The sequence below is a fragment of the Oncorhynchus keta genome, chromosome 28 (genome assembly GCF_023373465.1).
Source record: "Oncorhynchus keta strain PuntledgeMale-10-30-2019 chromosome 28, Oket_V2, whole genome shotgun sequence".
NCBI lineage: Eukaryota > Metazoa > Chordata > Actinopteri > Salmoniformes > Salmonidae > Oncorhynchus > Oncorhynchus keta.
This window is the reverse complement of record NC_068448.1, coordinates 70862429-70883330: the sequence shown is the minus strand read 5'-3', so window position 1 is coordinate 70883330 and position 20902 is coordinate 70862429. Positions and strand designations below refer to the sequence as shown.

The window sequence follows — 20902 nt, the reverse complement described above, 5'->3', positions numbered from 1 at the left end:
CCATGTCTGTGCTTCAGCAAACACAATTGAAATGTGATCGTAATTTGCAAGATTTACAAGTAAATGAAATGTGGCCACTTTCAGTAGGGAAGCTTCAATGAGTGTTCTTGTTTGATTAACAATTGATTTTGAATGATGTTTCCCCGGTAGGTGTTGGCCACTGCACCAAGTGACGGCTTTGCTAAAGTCCATTACGGCTTCATCCTCAAATCAGAAAACAAGATAGCAGAGAGCATCCCATTCCTCCGGGTAAGTACTGTGTGTTTTATAAATAATACATGAATCATGATCACACATTCAAACCACTCTTCTGATTCTGAACCCCTTCTCTCTGCACTGAACCCCCTCTCTCTGCACTGAACCCCCTCTCTCTGCACTGAACCCCCTCTGCACTGCAGGATGGTTTGGAATCAGGAGACCCTGGCACAGACGACGGCAGGTTTTACTTCCACCTCGGAGACGCTTTACAGAGAATGGGAGACGACAGTGTGAGTTAAGATCAAACTCAGACACCAAGCTTACACCAATACTGACTCAACACCAACAGTATTCACTAGAGTAACTTCACTTTGTATGGTAACAGTATGACTTCTTGTGATTACTCTTTTTCTTCTGACAATAAGAAAAAACAGATAATTTGAAAATACTGAGTTCCAATGTGTTGGTTTTTGAATACTACATGCCCCATGGTCTTCTCCTTTCACAGGCCTACAAGTGGTATGAGAGAGGGCACCAGAGAGGTCACTTTGCCTCCGTATGGCAGCGATCTCTTTATAATGTGGACGGTCTCAAAGCCCAGCCGTGGTGGACGCCCAAGGACACTGGATATATGGATCTAGTCAAGGTACTGATGATGGTAGACGTGATAATGTCTCAGCTGGTTGTCTTTTCTCTCTGCTAGTTGATTGATCAATGTCACCGAGTTCAATAAAGCCTAGAGCGATTACTTCCTCTCTGTTCCATTGATCACTTCTGTGACAGCGTGGGCAGGGACATCTGAAGAACGATCTGGCTTTAATGGTCGTTCTTCCCCTGAGCAAGGCAGTTAACCCACTGTTCCCCGGGCGCCGAAGACCTGGATGTCGATTATGGCAGCCCCCCCCCCCCCCACACACACACACACACACCTCTCTGATTCAGAGGGGTTGGGTTAAATGCGGAAGACACATTTCTGTTATTGCATTGTTATACAACTGACTAGGTATCCCCCTTTCCCTAATGTAATCTTATAATCTCCACCTGGCACAGCCAGAAGCGGACTGGCCACCCCTCGGAGCCTGGTTCCTCTCTAGGTTTCTTCCTAGGTTCCTGCCTTTCAAGGGAGTTTTTGCTAGCTGTGTGCTTCTGCAATGCTTGCTCTTTGGGCTTTTAGGCTGGGTTTCTGTATAGCACTTTGTGACAACTGCTTAAAAAGGGCTTTATAAAATATATTTGATTGATTGAACATAGAGGGCTGCCTGCGTCTTAAAGTAGCTTTCTTCTTTGAGTTTTGAACGGGCATAAAGCTGGCCATGTATTCCCTTTGCTGTACCTGGGGAAGACCGTAGAAATAAACTAACGTGTCCTACCTCTGTCTATGGAACAGACCCTGGAGAGGAACTGGAGGATCATCAGGGACGAGGCCCAGTCTGTGATGGATAAAACCACTGGCCTCTTTGTTCCAGAGGAGGAGAACCTCAGAGAAAAAGGGGAGTGGGGCCAGTTCACCCTCTGGCAGCAAGGTAAAGCAATCAAACCCATCACAACTAGCACCTGGCAAGTTCCTATTGTACAAATACACTGAACTTAATTGAAATAAAAAAGTGCCTTAGGATTAGGGGTTAGTGGTGTCTGAACCTGGCTTCTATTTCCTTGTTTTTCTCTCCTGGTCATGCAGGCAAGAAGGCAGGGGAGTCCTGCCGCAGTGTTCCAAAGACCTGTGGCCTATTGGAGCGCTACCCAGAGGCTACAGGCTGCAAGAGAGGACAGGTAGGTCACCCCTCCGCAGACGTGAATGACATGCCAACTATTAGGCTTCATGCCAGCCACCACTGCTGTAGAGCAGGGGATGGACAGACAGTCTGGCCCTGCAGGCTCCTGCTGGAGATGGATGGAGTTATAAAGGCACTATGCTGCACTCACTGCAATTTATTTAAATTTCTGTTGCAAAAATAGGAAATGTTTGTATTTTGTGAATGTGGTTGGCCAATGTGCCTTTGAGCTAATAGGTTGCTTAAAAAAATAAAACAAGTGAGATTTATTTTTAAACATACTTAATTTTAATACTTTAAATTCAGATGTGTTTACTTTCTCTGGGTGTATGACCGCCCCGCTCTCTCTCTGGGCTCCAGATCAAGTTCTCGGTGATGCAGCCTGGTACTCATGTCTGGCCCCACACGGGGCCCACCAACTGTCGCCTGCGCATGCACCTGGGCCTGGTCATCCCCAAGACGGGCTGCAAGATCAGGTGCACCAACGATACCAGGTAACACCTTCCACTGCCATCAACGTCAAGCCTTTTTACATCTAATAACATCACCCACTTGTTAGTTTTTGGTACAGTGTGAGACTTACCATAGGAGTGCTCAGTACCTAATATCACTCAAGACTAAGTATTGCTGCAAAATGTCTTTAACTTTATCTTGTCTGATCTTGTGGACTGTAAGTCTTTGCATCCATAGCTCCGCCTATGAATTTGAGTGGTTACGTTTCCCCAGTCCCATCCCTCAGCTTTATACCAAACTAACTGGAGGAGCTGCCATTGGACTGCCATTGGATCCATGTGGCTTCATTAACAGAGAGGCTATGGTCTGTTTTTTGTTCTCTTCCAGGGCTTGGGAGGAGGGGAAAGTGCTCATCTTTGATGATTCCTTTGAGCATGAGGTGTGGCAGGACGCCGACAGTTACCGGCTCATCTTCATCGTGGACGTGTGGCACCCCGAGCTCACCCAGTACCAACGGCAGACTCTCTCCCCCATTTAGACTGTCCGACAGACTGACTGACAGGTCCAAGGTATCTGTCAACCCATTCCCTCACAAGTATTGACCCCACAGCCAGCCATTTTAGGTCAAACGGGACAATTGTGACACTTGCCTCTGCTCAGTCCAGGGTGCCATTTTGGCTCCATCTTGAAGAGTTACTAAAGGCCCTCTCAGATTGGAAAAAGCCTTACAACGACCCTTGGGAACACTGACTGCTAACTGTGGTACTCGCCAAGTAGGTTTTTAGGCATAAATGTGAATTGTTTTTAATAACGTTAAGGTGTGGGTTGAATATCACGTAGGTTGTGTTGTAAATTTGTCACAAGTGCATTTTTGTTTTCATTAGGGAACCGAAGTGCTATATGTCTGAAACATACCTAACATACGGTAACCGCACAAAGCTGTACTATTGCAGTTATTGACTTTACTGTTGGACACTTACTGATACTTAAAATTGATAGTTTTTCAGGTCTTTACCCCGATCTTAATGAATTTCTTACCTCAAGAAAATGTATTTGATTACTTATGAGGTAGGTAAATGATGTGGGTTAAAACACAGAAAACGATCCCTTTTTAAGATGTTAAGCTAGCTAAACTTCTGCTAGCTGAAAAGTGGGAACCTAAATATGTTGTTTCTCTAACGTGATTTGTGAATATATGTCCTGTAATTTCCATAACTTTATAAAGTAACCTGCCTCTTACTGTATTTGGGGGGGGAATTGTAATACAGACACACTGCTTATTAGGCCATTCCATTTCACTTGTAGGATTTTCGCATGTCTCTTTGGATCAATGGATAGGAAATCACAATGCCAAGAATGTTTTTATTGCAGAATTAATATTGCCAAGAATCTTGACTGTTACATCTTATTTTTGTACGCTAACAATATACACTATTTTGAACTGCGCCTTGACCTAGGAGCTCACACAGACATTCTACTCAACAGGCTTGTCTTTTGGCATTTAAAATCTTACAATGTGTGTATTTACATTCTTAAATGTGTCAAATATGAACATGTGACTGAAGGCATGTATTTGTCAGATACATAAACATTTTATGTTTTATAAAATGACAATTTCCCTGTGTAAAACTTCAGCAGGAGCATGTTGAATGTATGCAAGACTTGTTACACGGCATTCCATACCTTGGTCAAATACTTCCCAATACTTCCGCTGCGCTTAATTTAGTTTGCCTTGTACAATGGAGCCAATGGAATGGTCCCTAAAAGGAGAACCCCAGGCTAAATCAAGCTATAGGCTATACTTGAAAGTATTGGACCCAGGTCTGCTGCATTCCATGTATAGCAGAGCTGATTAGAGGGGCTTTGCCTGACCAATGTTGTTGCTATTCAAAAGAAAAATGCCAAAGCATGTTCTATCATTCTCTATGAGCATTGGTAGTCAAGCTTCACTGCAGCAATGAAATGCACCTCTCCGGTGTATGTGACAATAAAACATATATATATTATGTCCAAATCAGACCGGTGGTATTATGCAGCATTCATGTGCTATTAGAAACTCTGGACTAACAAATTCTTGGCAATCCCAGGGACTCGTCAAAACTACGAGTTTGAGGTCCCAAAGTGTTCATAATGAGCAATATGTGTGGGAAACTTGGCTAACATAATTTGACCCCTACTTCAGAGGAGCATGTGAACACACAATCCAAAGGGATGGAGTCAAAACCTTAGGCTTATTGGATTGCCTTTCAACATTGTCATGGTCATTGGTGTCTTGGGGGTATTTGTGGTTATCAGTTTGTGTTATGACGATGACACATTCAAGCTATCTCCTCCATGCTTCAAATGATTCCCTTAGTTACAAGGGTAACAAATCCAACACCTTTACAAAGCCACATTGTTTGAGATTTCACCTTTTGTGGTCCTCTGTTATGAATTGCTATCACTCATCTTAGGAAGTTAATACTTTTATGATGTTGAAATCACTGAGCTGTTGAAACTGGCCTGCCAAATAAGTCATGTTTCTTTCAATTCTATTTTGTGTGTTGTAATCAGTTACTATTAAAAATTGTAAAGCTTTTTTTTTCAGTAAATTAAACAATTGTCAAAATGGTGTCAGGTGATCAGAATGTTGTGTAGTTTCATTAAATACATAGGTAGCTTAATTTGTATATTGTAATGCTGATTCCTCTCATTTGAAATTCTACTCCTTTGTGTGATTTTCAATGACAACCTGAACATTCACACACGTAATTAGCACACAACTAAAAATGTTTTTTCTATACATTCTTTTAAAGATTACTTAAATACATTGCAGTTCGATGGAGGTCACACTGATAGTGCAGTTGCCCTGATAAATATACAATCTTGAAATATATTGACTTTCATAGAAACGACATCCCCTAAAACAGTAAGATACAGTTTGGCATTTTGTTCACGAGACACTTTGACATTTAACTCGGTCCCTCCTAGTGGTACTGGTAACACTGACATTCGTTTAATCATTCTACTCCTATCAGCATTGATTTGGATGGCTGATGACTGACAGGTTTGCCAGTGAAAGTGGATGGCACAGATTTTGAAGGTCCTGATCTGAAACTGCCACTGGCTCAGAGTCAAGAGATGAGAGGTTTTCAGTACAGCAGCTCCATGTGAACAAGGGTTTAGAGTCTCCTTTTCGAGTCAATTTTTGACTTTCTCAAAGTTCAGATTTAGGTTTTGGAGTCAGTGGGGTTGGAATCCTAATGAGAGGGGTTTGAATCCAATGTGGACGGACAGGAGAGATCAGTCCAGAGCCAGGAGCGGCTGTGCCGTGTTCTCCCTGTCTCCTTGTCGTAGGGTACCCGGCTCCACGGCTGACTGGGACCTGAGATAAACAACAACAACAGCAAGTGATGGTCATTTCCTGTAAGACACAGGTGGGCTACTATAAGTAGTATAATGGAGAAAGTCCATCAGGGGCCATGTCTGAACACAAACTGAAAACCAACCATTTTGGGGGGAAATCCAGATTAGGAAAAGTGCACACTGCCAATGGTAAAATGCATGATGTAATACCCCTCGTCCATAATCACTCCTCCCTGTGCTCTTCTCTACCCTCATTTTCATGCGTCATCACAAAGCCTCTGTGTTCTTGTCTCCTTTAGCTACCAGGAAGTACTTATAACATGCTAGGTTATGACTGGTCCATTAAAGATGACCTTAATGACCCAGCTGAGGAGGGAAATCCGATGGGGCTAAGACTAAATCCCTGCTCCGTGCTGTTTAACACCAGTGGGGAGCTTAGCTCTCCTCTCATCTCCCTTTGTAAGCCCACTGATTAAAATCACCAGCTGGTGGAAATGGAGCCTACCCAGAACTCTCTCTGCTAAGGAAAGGAAGGAAGGACAGACAGAAAGACAGACAAACAGTGGCACAAACATGTCCTTCTGTCTCCTGTCCTGTCGCATTGAGAGTACTGAGATATTTAGATATTCCAAAATTAGCTTTGTTTAATATCTATCCGATTTAACATGATAAATATAGTATTAAATAGAACGTTTTCAATTTTGCCTCAAATATATAGTTGAATGCGACTCACAAAATGAAATGCTTATGTCAGTGAAAGGTCCCAATTCACATTATATCTCAATGTAGAAGTATAGCTTTATAAGGCTTAATAAAGCCGCTCCATAATCCTTTATAAAACATACATAGAGCTTCACGGATCATGTACACCCCATTTTTTTCCCTCAGAATATCCCTAAATTTGTTGGGGCATGGACTCTACAAGGTGTTGAAAGCTTCCATAGGGATGCTTGCCCATGTTGACTCCAATGATTCCCACAGTTGTGTCAAGTTGGCTGGATGTCCTTTGGGTGGTGGACCATTCTTGATGAACACGGGAAACTGTTGTGTGAAACCCAGCAATGTTAGTTCTTGACACACTCAAACTGGTGAGCCTGGGACCTACTACCATACCCCGTTCAAAGGAACTTAAATCTTTTGTCTTGCCCATTCGCACTCTGAATGGCACACATACACAATCCATGTCTCAAGGCTCAAAAACCCTTCATCTTCTTTGGGATCGGTGTCCTAACATAGGCTAATGGGATTAGCATGAGGTTGTAAGTAACAAGAACATTGCCCAAGACACAGACATATCTGATATTGGCAGAAAGCTTAAATTCTTGGGGGTGAACCTCTTAAGGATCCGCCCCTATCTCCTCTCCTTCATCTACGCTGATTGAAGTGGATTTAACAAGTGACATCAATAAGGGATCATAGCTTTCACCTGGTCGGTATATTTCAAGGAAAGAGCAGGTGTTCCTAATGTTTCTATACTCAGTGTATATGCATCGGTCAACCTATTCTACTTGAGCAATAAGGCCTGAAGGGGTGTGTTATATGGCTAATATACCGTAAAAATAAATGATTTGTCATACCCGCGGTATATGGTCTGATACACCACAACTTTCAGCCAATCAGCATTCAAGGCTCGAAACCACCCAGTTTATAATGGATTATATAGCAGGGTCTCTACATCTGGAGCTTATCAAATCGTAGCAAAATTCTACTAGTCAGTACAATCAGTGAGATTAGTTTATTCTGCCATCTTGTTTCTGGGAGGATGTCCTTCACTGGTCATTAGCAGCCTTACTCTCTCTTACATCTTACATCTGTCAGGCCCTTCTGCTGCACAGCCTTGCAGGACTACAGGCAAAATGGCCTACTTAGTCCACACTGGAGCAAAACAGCGGCAATCAAAGGCTAACAAGCCCTCCTTGATCTAATCATAGAACATTAGGCATATTCAACCAACCCAGAAACGACCCAATCTTCAATAATCTGTTTTATCCATCTGATTGTTGCATCCAGGGGCTCATGCCATCTCATTGCTCATGACTACGATGATAACAGGATGCACTAATGACAATGATGACCAATAACAGGCAAGCATTTGATTTGATTTGAAGATCCTTCAATGGTTGTCACTATTGGGCCAAGCTACAAAGCCAGTCGTATGGCAGCTTCTCCAAACAAATCAGATTTTGAAAGAAAACCTCACCCATACCCCTAACCATGTGCCTCACCCTAACCATTAAATTAAGGACTAAAAGCTCATTTCCATGCTAATACATTTTCATAATATAGTCAATTTTGACTTTGCAGCTTGGCTATATAGTGTGAACCCTAATCTAATCAATCAACATGATGAACGGGAGCTGGTTCATGTTCTCTGCACCAACCCCCCATCTACGCCCCATTCCCTCCAGTTGTCATCCCCTGTGTTATCGTGGCAAGCGAATGTGACTGGGGTCCCTGGGATTGGAGCAGACACTAGCTGGGGTCAGGAAGAGGGTCTTATATGTGCTTTTTTAATTAAATCAATTCCGAGGAGCCCGCTCTCCCGAGACCTGATCTTACATGGCTTTCTGTTGATTGCAGATGGGAGAGATTCTGCATGCTTTTTAGATGTCTCTCTCTTCTCTCAAAGATGTTCTGTTTCCCCATTGCTTTAGGACAAAGCGTCCATCTACAGTACTGTATACTGTATTCATTCATGCTCATTCTTATAGATAAGCCTTTAGCTTTTAAAAGGGCACGATGTCCAATAGCTCTGAACCTAAAATAAATATTACCCGGAGCCATATACAGTACCTCTATACCTGAGGAGGTTGGTGGCACCGTAATTGGGGAGGGTGGGCTTGTGGTAATGGCTGGAGCGGAATGGGTGGAATGGTATTAAATGCATCAAATATGGTTTCTGTGTGTTTCGATGCCATTCCATTGTCTCCGTTCCAGCCATTATTATGAGCCGTCCTCCCCTCAGCAGCCTCCACTGCTCTAAACATAGCTCTGGTGTAACCTTTGTGTTTCAGAGAGGAGTCTTTTTTTTATCTGGGGGGGGGGGGCGAGAATTAATGGCAAACTGCAGTGGGTCTCTGAGCTGTTTAGGAGACAGCAGTCAGAAAATCTCAAGTGTAATGACCACGTACTGAAAGGGGTAATTGTTAGGGAATACACTAGTCAGTGATCAGCCCCATAGCGGTCATTATCTGGAAGTCTTTGGACTGCGTAATTGCCCTGACAAACTTCAAACAATCGGCATGTCTATACTAACGACGAAGAATGACCGCGCTGGATTGATCGTTTGTGTTCTCTAACTTTGTTTAGTTTTTTGTTCGTTTTCTGCACTGCTATACTGTAGCTAAGGTTGCGAGGGAAGGGAATCATCCAAACATTCCATTAAATTCCCACAAATCCCATATATTCCCATGGATATTTTCCCGCTTGAAAATTAGTTGAATTTTGGCGCCTTTTTTGTAGCTCACCTTTTCAGAAGTTTGTCGGCACATTCCTTGTCTCCGCCACCATAGTTCTCTTTGACGTGGAGGGCGTCGTAGGTGAGTGTGTACTCCGTCTCGTCGTTGTAGTTGGGCCCTAAGAGGGTCCGTGCCCAGATGCCCATGTCATACGGCGGCAGCGTACCACCGAACTCGGACGGTAGACAATCGGGTAGAATTAACTGGTGTAAACTGTTGAGATTGTTCCCATGGAGGAAAATCTGTTGGGAAGAATGTTTATTTATCTAGGGGTTCTCATTCTATGGGAGCCCTGGCCAATACATTTCATAACTATCCACAATTCTTGTTCTCTTACTTCCCCTTTTAACCAGTGTAATCACACACCCCTCCCCAAAATAATTAAACTCTTTGAAGGAAGCTGTATTACAAAATAGCTTTTAGCATTTCCATTGATCTAACCTGCACTACCCTGAGGAAAGGTTGAAGTACTAAATTATACATCCCCTTTGTGTCACCTTTCATTTTATTCAACTAGTAAAGGTATTTAACAACATCTCTCTATCTGGCTTCGTGTTCTACCTCTACCAGACCATTCAACAGGACTGCAACTGAGGCAGTTATAACGGAATGAATAGAAAGAACAGGAGGGGTTAGAGAAAGTGACCAAGCAGTGAAAAGGCAAATACCCTTTTCCTTGTCTTGTCCTTGAGGAAAGGCTTGATGATGGTGTACATGGCGTGGATGTACCAGGGCTGGTTTACAAAATGGATCCCACCGAAACGAGCAGGGAAGCTGTCCTGTAGTGAAGCAGGGAGGGGAAAATAGGTTGAGATACTCAAATACTGCTATATTTGTTTTACTAAATATTCTTTCAAACTCTGCTCACTCTTTTATGTTAGTTGCAATAGAGAGACTTTAGAAATTCAATAGCATAAGAAATATATATATTAAATGGTAGGCTAACCCAGTTCCTCTTTCTTCTCTGTTATTATAGCTAAACGAAATGGCATTCCTTATTTTATTGAAAAGGTTTTTGACAGCACAGTAGCCTGCAGCAAAATGAACTGGGGGGAGCAGGCCAAGCGCATTGCTTAGAACGGAAGGGACAACCAGCCTGTTTGGCTAGCAACTTCCGAATATCAGAACTAAACGACTGGCTTTTGCCCAGGCTATACTGTATGCTGGAAGGATGAAATAAAACACATTTACTCATTAAAATAACATTGTTAATGAAATCATGTTGTTCATCTTTTTTTATATGTTGGCAACCATTTTATATATATATATATATATTTTATACATTATATATATATATTACATATATATACATTTTATAAACGTAAAAGCCCCCGAAACAGAATAGTATTATGATTACATACTCTTAAAGTCTGCTCCTTCACACAATCATCCCCAGGTTCTCAAGCCTTGTTGCTTTAATATATTGATTATTGATTGATAGTTGATTATGAGGATTTTCCTTGCTGTTTGAAACTGCAAGCCATCTACAGTGTGCAGTACTGCAACAACGCATTGCTTGGACATGTCCCGTTCACCCTTGCAATTGACACCTTTAATGATTGCAGTGCAAGACCAACAATGTAGTCCCCATGACAAAACCATGTACAGTCGAAGTTTACATACACCTTAGCCAACTACATTTAAACTCAGTTTTTCACAATTCCTGACATTTATTCCTAGTAAAAATTCCCTGCCTTAGGTGTTAGGATCACCACTTTATTTTAAGAATGTGAAATGTCAGAATAATAGTAGAGAGAGTGATTTATTTCATCACATTCCCAGTGGGTCAGAAGTTTACATACACTCAATTAGTATTTGGTAGCATTGCCTATAAATTATTTAACTTGGGTCAAACATTTTGAGTAGCCTTCCACAAGCTTCCCACAATAAGTTGGGTGAATTTTGGCCCATTCCTCCTGACAAAGCTGGTGTAACTGAGTCAGATTTGTAGGTCTCCTTGCTCGCACACGCTTTTTCAGTTCTGCCCACATATTTTCTATAGGATTGAGGTCAGGGCTTTGTGATGGCCACTCCAATAAATTGACTTTGTTGTCCTTAAGCCATTTTGGCACAACTTTGGAAGTATGCTTGGTGTCATTGTCCATTTGGAAGACTAATTTGTGACCAAGCTTTAACTTCCTGACTGATGTCTTCAGATGTTGCTTCAATATATCCACATCATTTTCTTACCTCATGATGCCATCTATTTTGTGAAGTACACCAGTCCCTCCTGCAGCAAACCACCCCCACAACATGATGCTGCCACCCCTGTGCTTCACGGTTGAGATGGAGTTCTTCGGCTTGCAAGCGTCCCCCTTTTACCTCCAAACATGACGATGGTCATTATGGTCAAACAGTTCTATTTTTGTTTCATCAGACCAGAGGACAAAAGTACGATCTTTGTCCCCATGTGCAGTGGCGGTTTTGAAGCAGTGGCTTTTTCCTTGCTGAGCGGCCTTTCAGGTTATGTCGATGTGGGAATTGTTTTACTGTGGATATAGATACTTTTGTAACTGTTTCCTCCAGCATCTTCACAAGGTCCTTTGCTGTTTTTCTGGGATTGATTTGCACTTTTCGCACCATTGTACGTTCATCTCTAGGAGACAGATCTCCTTCCTGAGCGGTATGACGGCTGAGTGGTCCCATGGTGTTTATACTTGCGTACTATTATTGGAAATTGCTCCTAAGATTGAACCAGACTTGTGGTGGTCTGCTAATTTTTTTTCTGGGGTCTTGGGGGATTTCTTTTGATTTTCCCATGATGTCAAGCGAAGAGGCACTGAATTTGAAGGTAGGCCATGAAATACGTACAGGTACACCTACAATTGACTCAAATGATGTCAAATAGCCTACTAGAATCTTCTGAAGCCATGGCGTCATTTTCTGGAATTTTCCAAGCTGTTTAAAGGCACAGTCAACTTAGCATATGTAAACTTCTGACCCACTGGAATTGTGATGCAGTGAATTAAAAGTGAAATAATTTGTCTGTAAACAATTGTTGGAAAAATGACTTGTGTCATGCACAAAGTAGATGCCCTAACCAACTTGCCAAAACTATAGTTTGTCAACAAGAAATGTGTGGAGTGGTTGAAAATGAGTTTGAATGACTCCAACTTAAGCTGCCGGAGTCGCCCCTTCACTCCACAAGGGTCCCCAGTCCCAGTCGGCGGCGAGGGTCGCCACTCCAAACGCACCACTTTAGTGGGCCAAGATTATGGTGGAGTGGGGTTCACGTCCCGCACCAGAGCCGCCACCGCGGACAGATGCCCACCCAGACCCTCCCCTATAGGTTTAGGTTTTGCGGCCGGAGTCCGCACCTTTGGGGGTACTGTCACGTCCTGTCACGTCCTGACCTTAGTTCCTTTTTTATGTCTCTATTTTAGTTTGGTCAGGGCGTGAGTTGGGGTGGGCATTCTATGTTTTCTGTCTCTGTGTTTGGCCTGGTATGGTTCCCAATCAGAGGCAGCTGGTAATCGTTGTCTCTGATTGAGAACCATACTTAGGTAGCCTGTTTTCCCATTTTGAGATGTGGGTGATTGTTTTCTGTTTTGTGTGAGTACCTGACAGAACTGTTGCGTTTTGTTCTACTTTTGTTTTTGTTTCAGTGTTCCGGTTATAACAAACAACATGGACACTTACCATTGGTCCGATATTTCCTACTCCTCCTCAGAAGAGGAGGAGAATCGTTACATGCTGGGTCATTCAATCATGCATCTCATAGGATTTCATTTTATGAAAGTGTTTTTAAAAAATTTAAAAATAGAGTTTGATGTAAAGTGGAATACTGCTACCGGATTGGTTGTACATCTGAGACGTATCATGGTCATTGCTAAATAATTCTCTCATAAGCCATAAACATTTGGTGTTTTCACAACACTTTTGGGCTAACTATCTATTTGTTGTTCAACTTCAAATTAATATATTCCCTGATATATCCACTGTCTTCTTGTTGATCTGCCCATATAATGTGTCCACAGCATTAACTGTCTGATTATCATAGCATTTAAAATCAGGGCATACACTAACTGCTGTGCTTCACCTTGTTACTTAGCAACAGGACATCCCATTGGTATGTAGACCTAAAGTCAGGATCATCATCATATTGTATAGAAATCTTTAGTTAATGGTAGTCATATAGTATAGACTACACTACAAGGCAGGATACGCTGTCTATCTGTCTGTTCTTAGAACCGATAAAGAAGAACCCTGAAATGATGCAATAAAAAAGTTGACTGTAGAGTCGGCCATATAGTGTGCGATGGCTCCACATAATACATGGGTCAAAACATCTAGTGGAATAGACTTGGGTTGAATAATCAAACCAGAGCGTAGAGACATGTGGCTGTAGATTAGACGAAAACCATACAATCCATCTTCATTTCAACATTCAGTACAGTAACAATTGTTACACCAGATGGGTACAGTGAACTGTGCAAATTAGGGCCTTGTTCAAACGCACATGAACAGGTTGTTCACCTTGTCAGCCCTGGTATTTGAATCAGTAACCTTTGATTTACTGGCCCAACGATCTAACCGTTAGGCTACCTGCCACTCTATATGATCAGGACACAACCCACTGGACACAGACGTCAATTCAACGTATATTCCACGTGTTTCAATGTAATTTCATTGAAATAATGTGGAAAAAAACATTGGTTCTACCAGTGTGTGCCCAGTAGGAATGTGTTGATGATACTCATCACTTTCCACCTTTTCTCGCTCAGCTAACCAATCAGCACAATTTACTTCAAGAAAATGTCTACATAATAGCTGTACAGTACAATCCAACTGTACTATACAACCAGGACTACTGTATATTCAACTTCATGCTTATTAACTAGCTACAACATCTATCTGCTTTGGGTCGATTAAATCCAGTCAGTGCTGGGTCATGTTCATTAGGGCACACCATAGTAACATGAAAATAAGCATTTCTTATTGGACAAGATCAGATTCTGTAGTACCTCACTGTTTCAGACTGTTTTGTTCCGTTTCATGCCTACTGAACACAACCCTGGTTAGGCCTACCTGCAGCCCTTCGATGGCCTGTTTGAGGATGTTGGGTGTGAGCTTGGAAGCCTGCTTGAAGGAGAAGTTACTCCAGTCGATAATCAAGATGAAGCCGTTGATCTGGAGTTCTGGGTTCTCTATGAGAACCTCCAGGGAGAGGAGGATGGCTCGGAGGATGTCTGTGAAAGAGTTCCTACCACAGAGAGAGAAGGAAACATCTGATTGGGATAAAATCCAGAAGAATGCAGCCCTGTGCTGTATCAAGACTATTACAATAATTCAATGATTTTTGTTCCGGCTCTGTTCTAATGTGTCTGATCATTGACATTGTCCAGACAAGGGCTGGAGTAAACTGTCTGGGCAAGTGAGTTTTGCTATTTTGTTCCAAACTAAATGTTCCAAAGTATTCTATCAAATCAGTATCAATCAGTAGCTAGAGCACAATTGCTTATTTGATTGACGAAACAATTAGATCATAGAAGCAATTTCAGTGAGACATCACAGAAGCCATTTTAGTGAGACATCACTGAAGTAATTTCAGTGAGACAAATGTGCTTACTAAAATGCCTGTACACTCACCTGCCTTGATCCCAGTTGGAAGCGAAAAGGATGAGTATCTTCCGGCCGTGCTGATCCGGTGTTTCTAAGACTCCTGGGAAGCCGTCCATCAGCGCCCGCTTGATTCCCGGGTCGTCCACCTTGAAGCTCTGGAACATGTCCAGGTTCTGCTGGCGGAACTGAAAGTACTGGGCCAGGAGCCGGAAGGTCTCTGCCTGGTTAAACTTGCGCGCCCGTAGAAACCTCAGGATGAAGTCGTCGTCCGTGCGCAGGAAGCCAATGTCGGGCCGAGTCACGATCATGTCGCGCACCTGCTGGATGTCTGCGTGGAGGCTGTCGGGGTTCTCGTTGAGCTCCAGCCGAGCTTTCTCCGTGGTCTCCGAGCTCAGGCCCGCTTGCAAGTGAGTCATTTTTTTTGTCGAGTTCACACTCTCTCTATATCTGTGTTTTGGATAACTACTATTGTTTACACCGGCTTAGGAAACAGTCTTGGTTGCTGTACAGCACATTGCTGTTAGTGGCGTCTAGCCAGCACACGTGTCTCTCCAGTACAACACCTGATCTGTGTCTCCTGTAGTGTCTAGCCTAGAAAGACAGAGAGGTTTAGCATAACTGGTCCACCAGTGCACAAATCCCAGGATCCCATTTGAAAATTAATCGCATGCATCCTTTCTCTTCTCTTCCTTAGAGTAGGCCTATAGGCTAAGCACGGATACTGAACAAAACGTAACATGCAACAATTTTACTGAGTTACAGTTCATATAAAGAAATCAGTCCTTTTTAATTAATTAATTAGGCCCTAATCTATGGATTTAATATGACTTGGCAGGGGCCCGCAGCCATGGTTGGGCCAGCCCACCAACTGGAGAGCCAGGCCCAGCCAATCAGAATAGGTTTCTCCCCACAAAAGGGCTTTATTACAGACAGAAATACAGCCAGATGTGGAGGTCCTGGGCTGGCGTTGTTACACGTTCTCTGCGGATGTGAGGCCGGTTGGACATACTGCCAAATTCTCTAAAACGACGTTGGAGGCTTATGGTAGAGAAACTAACATTAAAATGATCTGGCAACAGCTCTGTTGGACATTCCTGCAGTCAGCATGCCAATTGCATGCTCCCTCAAGGCTTGAGACATCTGTGGCATTGTGTTGTGTGACAATACTGCGCATTTTAGAGTGGCCTTACACATGTGCACTCCAGCACAAGGTGCACCTTTGTAATTATAATGCTGTTTAATCTGCAACTTGAAATGCCCACACCTGTCAGGTGGATGGATTATCTTGGCAAATGATAAATGCTCACTAACAGGGATGTAAACAAATTTGTGCACAACTTTTGAGTGAAATAAGCTTTTTGTGCATATGAAACATTTGTGGGATATTTTATTTCAGCTCATTAAGCATGGGACCAACACTTTACATGTTGAGTTTATATTTTTGTTCAGTATAGATAGGAGGAAGTAGTGTTTCCACCTCATATCTATTCAGTGCTGACTTGGACTGAAGTAGGTTCAGGTACTCATGTTGGGTGCCTGCACTGGTTATATTAAGGTGCAGGAGCTCCATAAGACTTTTGAGCTAATATTCTATAATGCAGGAGCTCAAGCAGTAGAGATGTTGAGGTGTGGGTACTCAGCTCCGTTGAGCTCCTGCCCAAATCAAGCACGGTATCTATTACAGGTCGAATCATGTCAGATCAGTACATATTCCACGGAAAGGGAGGAAGTTAAAATCCCTTCTTTTTTTTTCTTCTTCCAACAGTGCCCAGGTTTGGGTCATGTATAAGGGCTGACCATTTCAATGACATACAGACACTGGCGGGTATTGCTGACTTCATGGAGAAACCCATTAGCTATATTGTTGTGCATAGTCATCAGATCAGAGTTCAATTATAACAGGCACGCATTTGCATTCGTTACAATGAAGTGTGCCAAAATGTAGGCAAATCATATATGCATTTTATATGATAAACTCAAATATGATTAACAAAAGAGTTTATGAATGTTATGTAATAACACTAATAATAATTATTAGGCTATTATCATAAACCGTATTGTATTATTTTTGTACATGTTACTAATAAGGATCATTAGCAAGACTGACGTATAGCTGGTACACAAGCAGGTAATGGGTGACTGTGATGCTCACCAATTAATGGGGCAAACGCTGCGACAAATATTATGCCAGTGCTCAATAATAAAAATACCTATTCCATCCATCTGCCGTTCAGGGATTAATTGCGTCACATGACGTTCTGCACCACCACAATGTGAATCGGGACGACCTGCCATGTACCCGTAGAAACATGCCACATATTGATACATCCGTTTTCTATACAGATTTTATAAATCCACATTAAGATAAATGGAATACTTACATGAACACCACGCCCTGTAAAACCAGCCAGGTGTCCGATGACGCGCAGGACCGCACAGCAGACGTATCATTTCATTGATTTAAAGACTGGCCATAAGGGTTTCAAGAAAGACAAAATATCCAGTTGGCAAGGAAACGTTGGCCTAAATAATGAAAAAGAGCATAATTATTTGAAAGAATACCCGGTAAAATGTTATTCGAAATCCTGTAAGGGACTGCTTTGTCCAAATGTTCGCTATCCTCCGGTGAAGGCTGCCTAAAATGATGCTGTGACCCATAAACGAGACAGATTGGCGACCATGCGCGGCTGTAGCTGCTTCGATGAGGGTTGTACGCGCTCTGCCTGGAGGCGGACCAAGAGGACGCAAACTGAGAACATATTGATAGAGACCCACAGAGGAGGCGAATCACCCCGCGGTGCTCAATGCCGTGTGCCGCAAAGTATCACACCATTCTCACGACATAAACCATAGGCTATTCTCATCCCAATGGTATTTTCAAATCTCCAATAAAAAAATGGACGCAGTCTCCATCAATTCCGTTTGCCGCAATTGTGCCTAGTTGGTTAGAATATGGGTTCTGATGGACGCGCGCATCGCATCCTTGTCCTGTTCATGTACAGTTAATAGTTTTTCCCCCATTTGACAAGTAAGCCAGGTTTTGTCTTTACACTAGACCTAATGTAATTTATTATAGCCCTATTGTACAATGCCAAAATAAGCATAATATATAATTTATTAAAGTACTGTATATAGGATGGGTTAGGGTACTCACGGGGTCAATTTCATTTAAATTCAGTCAATTCCAACTAGACTACAAGTGACATTTTTCAAAAATGATTTTATTTCTTGAATATGATTTGAGAGAAAAACAGAATAAACCCGCACTGTAAAAAATATTGTGCCCCTTTTACTTAAAAACTATTTGCATCAGCTTTTTAAGTAAATCAAAGAAGGAGGACCTTTTGTATAATATACTTCGCTTTTAGTGTATTCCAAACTCAAATATATGAAGTGCAAACAACTAACTGGATCTCCAAAATTCCTTTCATTCAACTTCATTTTATCAGGTTCAGAACATTTATTTTTTTACCTGCTTAAATCATTCAAGTCCAAGAACTAATGTTATAAGTTTGATACACTTAATGTAATCAGTTACAGAACTAATATTGTACGTTTAATTTGCTGAATTTACTCAGTATGGTAATTGATATTCCATGTTTTATCTACAAATGTTTTTTTGCTCAGTTACTTATGGTATGCAGGTTAGTAAAATGTATTTAAATTGGGTTCCTACTATTGAAATATATACTCAAAAAGTTGATGCAAATAGTTACCTCAATATACTTGGGATAATTTACAAAAAATATATAATTTCTATACAAGGGAAAACGCAAAAAGAAACAACAGTGTTCAACTTCAAACTTCCACACCTTTATTTTTAATAAAATAAATGTTCGAATTTTATAATTTCTTCAAACTTCAATCTCAAATTGTCCCTTAAACCCTACTCGTTAGGCAATCGTATTTTGTAATCTGTAAGCATTCTGGGTATAACGCCACCTTTCCTCCTTAAGTAAAGTTACATCCAGATTGCTTGCACCTGACAACAAATCATTTTAGATCTTCACAACCGGAAGGTTGCGAGTTCAAACCCCCGAGCTGACAAGGTACAAATCTGTCGTTCTGCCCCTGAACAGGCAGTTAACCCACTGTTCCTAGTCCGTCATTGAAAATAAGAATGTTCTTAACTGACTTGCCTAGTTAAATAAAGGTAAAAAAAATAAAAAATAAAATAAATAAATAAATAAAAACTGCATAAAGTTTAGGTGATAGCTTGGAATTAGCACTTTGACCTCACATCTTGTACAGTTTGGCAAGACATTTCTGGTGGTCTGTGTGCCCCTTAACAACAAAGCAATATTTTAACAGAAACGTAAATTAATGATTTGTCTTAACATACTTTACACAAAGCACAATATGAACTTTAGCTCAAATACAACCTCCTTCAAACTGTTTTAGATTAAGGAAAACATGGGTTTTCAAAACATACATTGCACATATTGTTACACAATATATGCAAAATTGTCCCTTAAACCTGACTCCATATGCACAAGTGAAGCCCGTATGGACATATTATTTTGACAGGTTTTAGCATTCTGGGTATAACTCCACCTTGCCTCCTTAGGTAAAGTTACATCCAGATTGCTGCACCTGACATGTAGTCTCAGATATCCACTAATGCATATGGAGTAAGTTTTAAAACAAAGCAGTTTTTTAAAAACAGGAATTGACAATGTCTCTTATGACTTCACCTTACAAAGAGCATAATGTAAACTGTAGGTCCTATAACACCTAGCAACTAGCTGTTCGGCTTACTGAGTAGGGTTTAGACCACAGTTTGTGAGTGGCCCTTTGAGAGTTCTCATAGATATCTTTGAAAACAAGTAACGTCATCTTTAGAGCTTAGACCCGTGGGGACGTCCTGAGATCATCAAGTTCCAAGAATACTTTTTGCAACACCTCAAAGGTATATTTCAGTTCTTTGGGTACCTTAGATTTAAGCCATTGATGAGGCCCATAAGCAATGTACATGACTGTGTAACACTGGGAATACCAGCCAGGACCTCTGCTCCTTCGATACAGATCCCATGCTCTATATTCTGGTGCAGATCCCATGCTCTATATTCTGGTGCATATCCCATGCTCTACATTCTGGTGCAGATCCCATGCTCTGTATTCTGGTGCAGATCCCATGCTCTATATTCTGGTGCAGATCCCATGCTCTACATTCTGGTGCAGATCCCATGCTCTATATTCTGGTGCAGATCCCATGCTCTACATTCTGGTGCAGATCCCATGCTCTGTATTGTGGTGCAGATCCCATGCTCTGTATTGTGGTGCAGATCCCATGCTCTATATTCTGGTGCAGATCCCATGCTCTATATTCTGGTGCAGATCCCATGCTCTATATTCTGGTGCAGATCCCATGCTCTATATTCTGGTGCAGATCCCATGCTCTATATTCTGGTGCAGATCCCATGCTCCATATTCTGGTGCAGATCCCATGCTCTATATTCTGGTGCAGATCCCATGCTCTGTATTCTGGTGCAGATCCCATGCTCTGTATTCTGGTGCAGATCCCATGCTCTATATTCTGGTGCAGATCCCATGCTCTATATTCTGGTGCATATCCCATGCTCTACATTCTGGTGCAGATCCCATGCTCTGTATTCTGGTGCAGATCCCATGCTCTATATTCTGGTGCAGATCCCATGCTCTACATTCTGGTGCAGATCCCATGCTCTATATTCTGGTGCAGATCCCATGCTCTACATTCTGGTGCAGATCCCATGCTCTGTATTGTGGTGCAGATCCCATGCTCTGTATTGTGGTGCAGATCCCATGCTCTATATTCTGGTGCAGATCCCATGCTCTATATTCTGGTGCAGATCCCATGCTCTATATTCTGGTGCAGATCCCATGCTCTATATTCTGGTGCAGATCCCATGCTCCATATTCTGGTGCAGATCCCATGCTCTATATTCTGGTGCAGATCCCATGCTCTGTATTCTGGTGCAGATCCCATGCTCTGTATTCTGGTGCAGATCCCATGCTCTATATTCTGGTGGAGATCCCGTGCTCTATATTCTGGTGCAGATCCCATGCTCTATATTCTGGTGCAGATCCCATGCTCTATATTCTGGTGCAGATCCCATGCTCTGTATTCTGGTG

General features: G+C 42.0%; 2 protein-coding genes across 14 annotated transcripts in view; one reads left to right on the top strand and one right to left on the bottom strand.

Annotated features, from left to right (window-relative positions):
- LOC118361765 (aspartyl/asparaginyl beta-hydroxylase-like) overlaps nucleotides 1-5034 on the top strand; it is a 53705-nt gene extending 48671 nt beyond the window's left edge. For all 13 annotated transcript variants that reach the window (XM_035741966.2, XM_035741963.1, XM_035741972.2 and 10 more), the window contains 7 exons: nucleotides 151-249; nucleotides 399-488; nucleotides 707-844; nucleotides 1586-1721; nucleotides 1877-1968; nucleotides 2331-2464; nucleotides 2811-5034. In XM_035741966.2, coding sequence (XP_035597859.1) covers nucleotides 151-249; nucleotides 399-488; nucleotides 707-844; nucleotides 1586-1721; nucleotides 1877-1968; nucleotides 2331-2464; nucleotides 2811-2961 — 840 coding nt within the window. In that variant the 3' untranslated portion in view covers nucleotides 2962-5034. The remainder of the gene's footprint in view (nucleotides 1-150; nucleotides 250-398; nucleotides 489-706; nucleotides 845-1585; nucleotides 1722-1876; nucleotides 1969-2330; nucleotides 2465-2810) is intronic.
- LOC118361767 (clavesin-1-like) lies at nucleotides 4967-17704 on the bottom strand. Its single transcript, XM_035741979.2, has 6 exons — nucleotides 17170-17704; nucleotides 14816-15379; nucleotides 14255-14429; nucleotides 9895-10005; nucleotides 9236-9468; nucleotides 4967-5787 (listed from the first exon to the last, which is right to left on the bottom strand). Exons 2-6 carry the CDS (start codon nucleotides 15202-15204, stop codon nucleotides 5706-5708), a joined length of 990 nt encoding a protein of 329 aa, XP_035597872.1. The 5' UTR covers nucleotides 15205-15379; nucleotides 17170-17704; the 3' UTR covers nucleotides 4967-5705.
- Nucleotides 17705-20902: the final 3198 nt, after the last annotated feature.

Coding starts and splice junctions, on each gene's coding strand:
- LOC118361767 (XM_035741979.2), bottom strand. CDS start 15,204: ATGACTCACTTGCAAGCGGGCCTGAGCTCGGAGACCACGGAGAAAGCT. Junction 14,430..14,815: donor TCCAACTGGGATCAAGGCAG/GTGAGTGTACAG, acceptor TCTCTGTGGTAG/GAACTCTTTCACAGACATCC. Junction 9,469..9,894: donor AGGACAAGACAAGGAAAAGG/GTATTTGCCTTT, acceptor TCTTCCCAACAG/ATTTTCCTCCATGGGAACAA.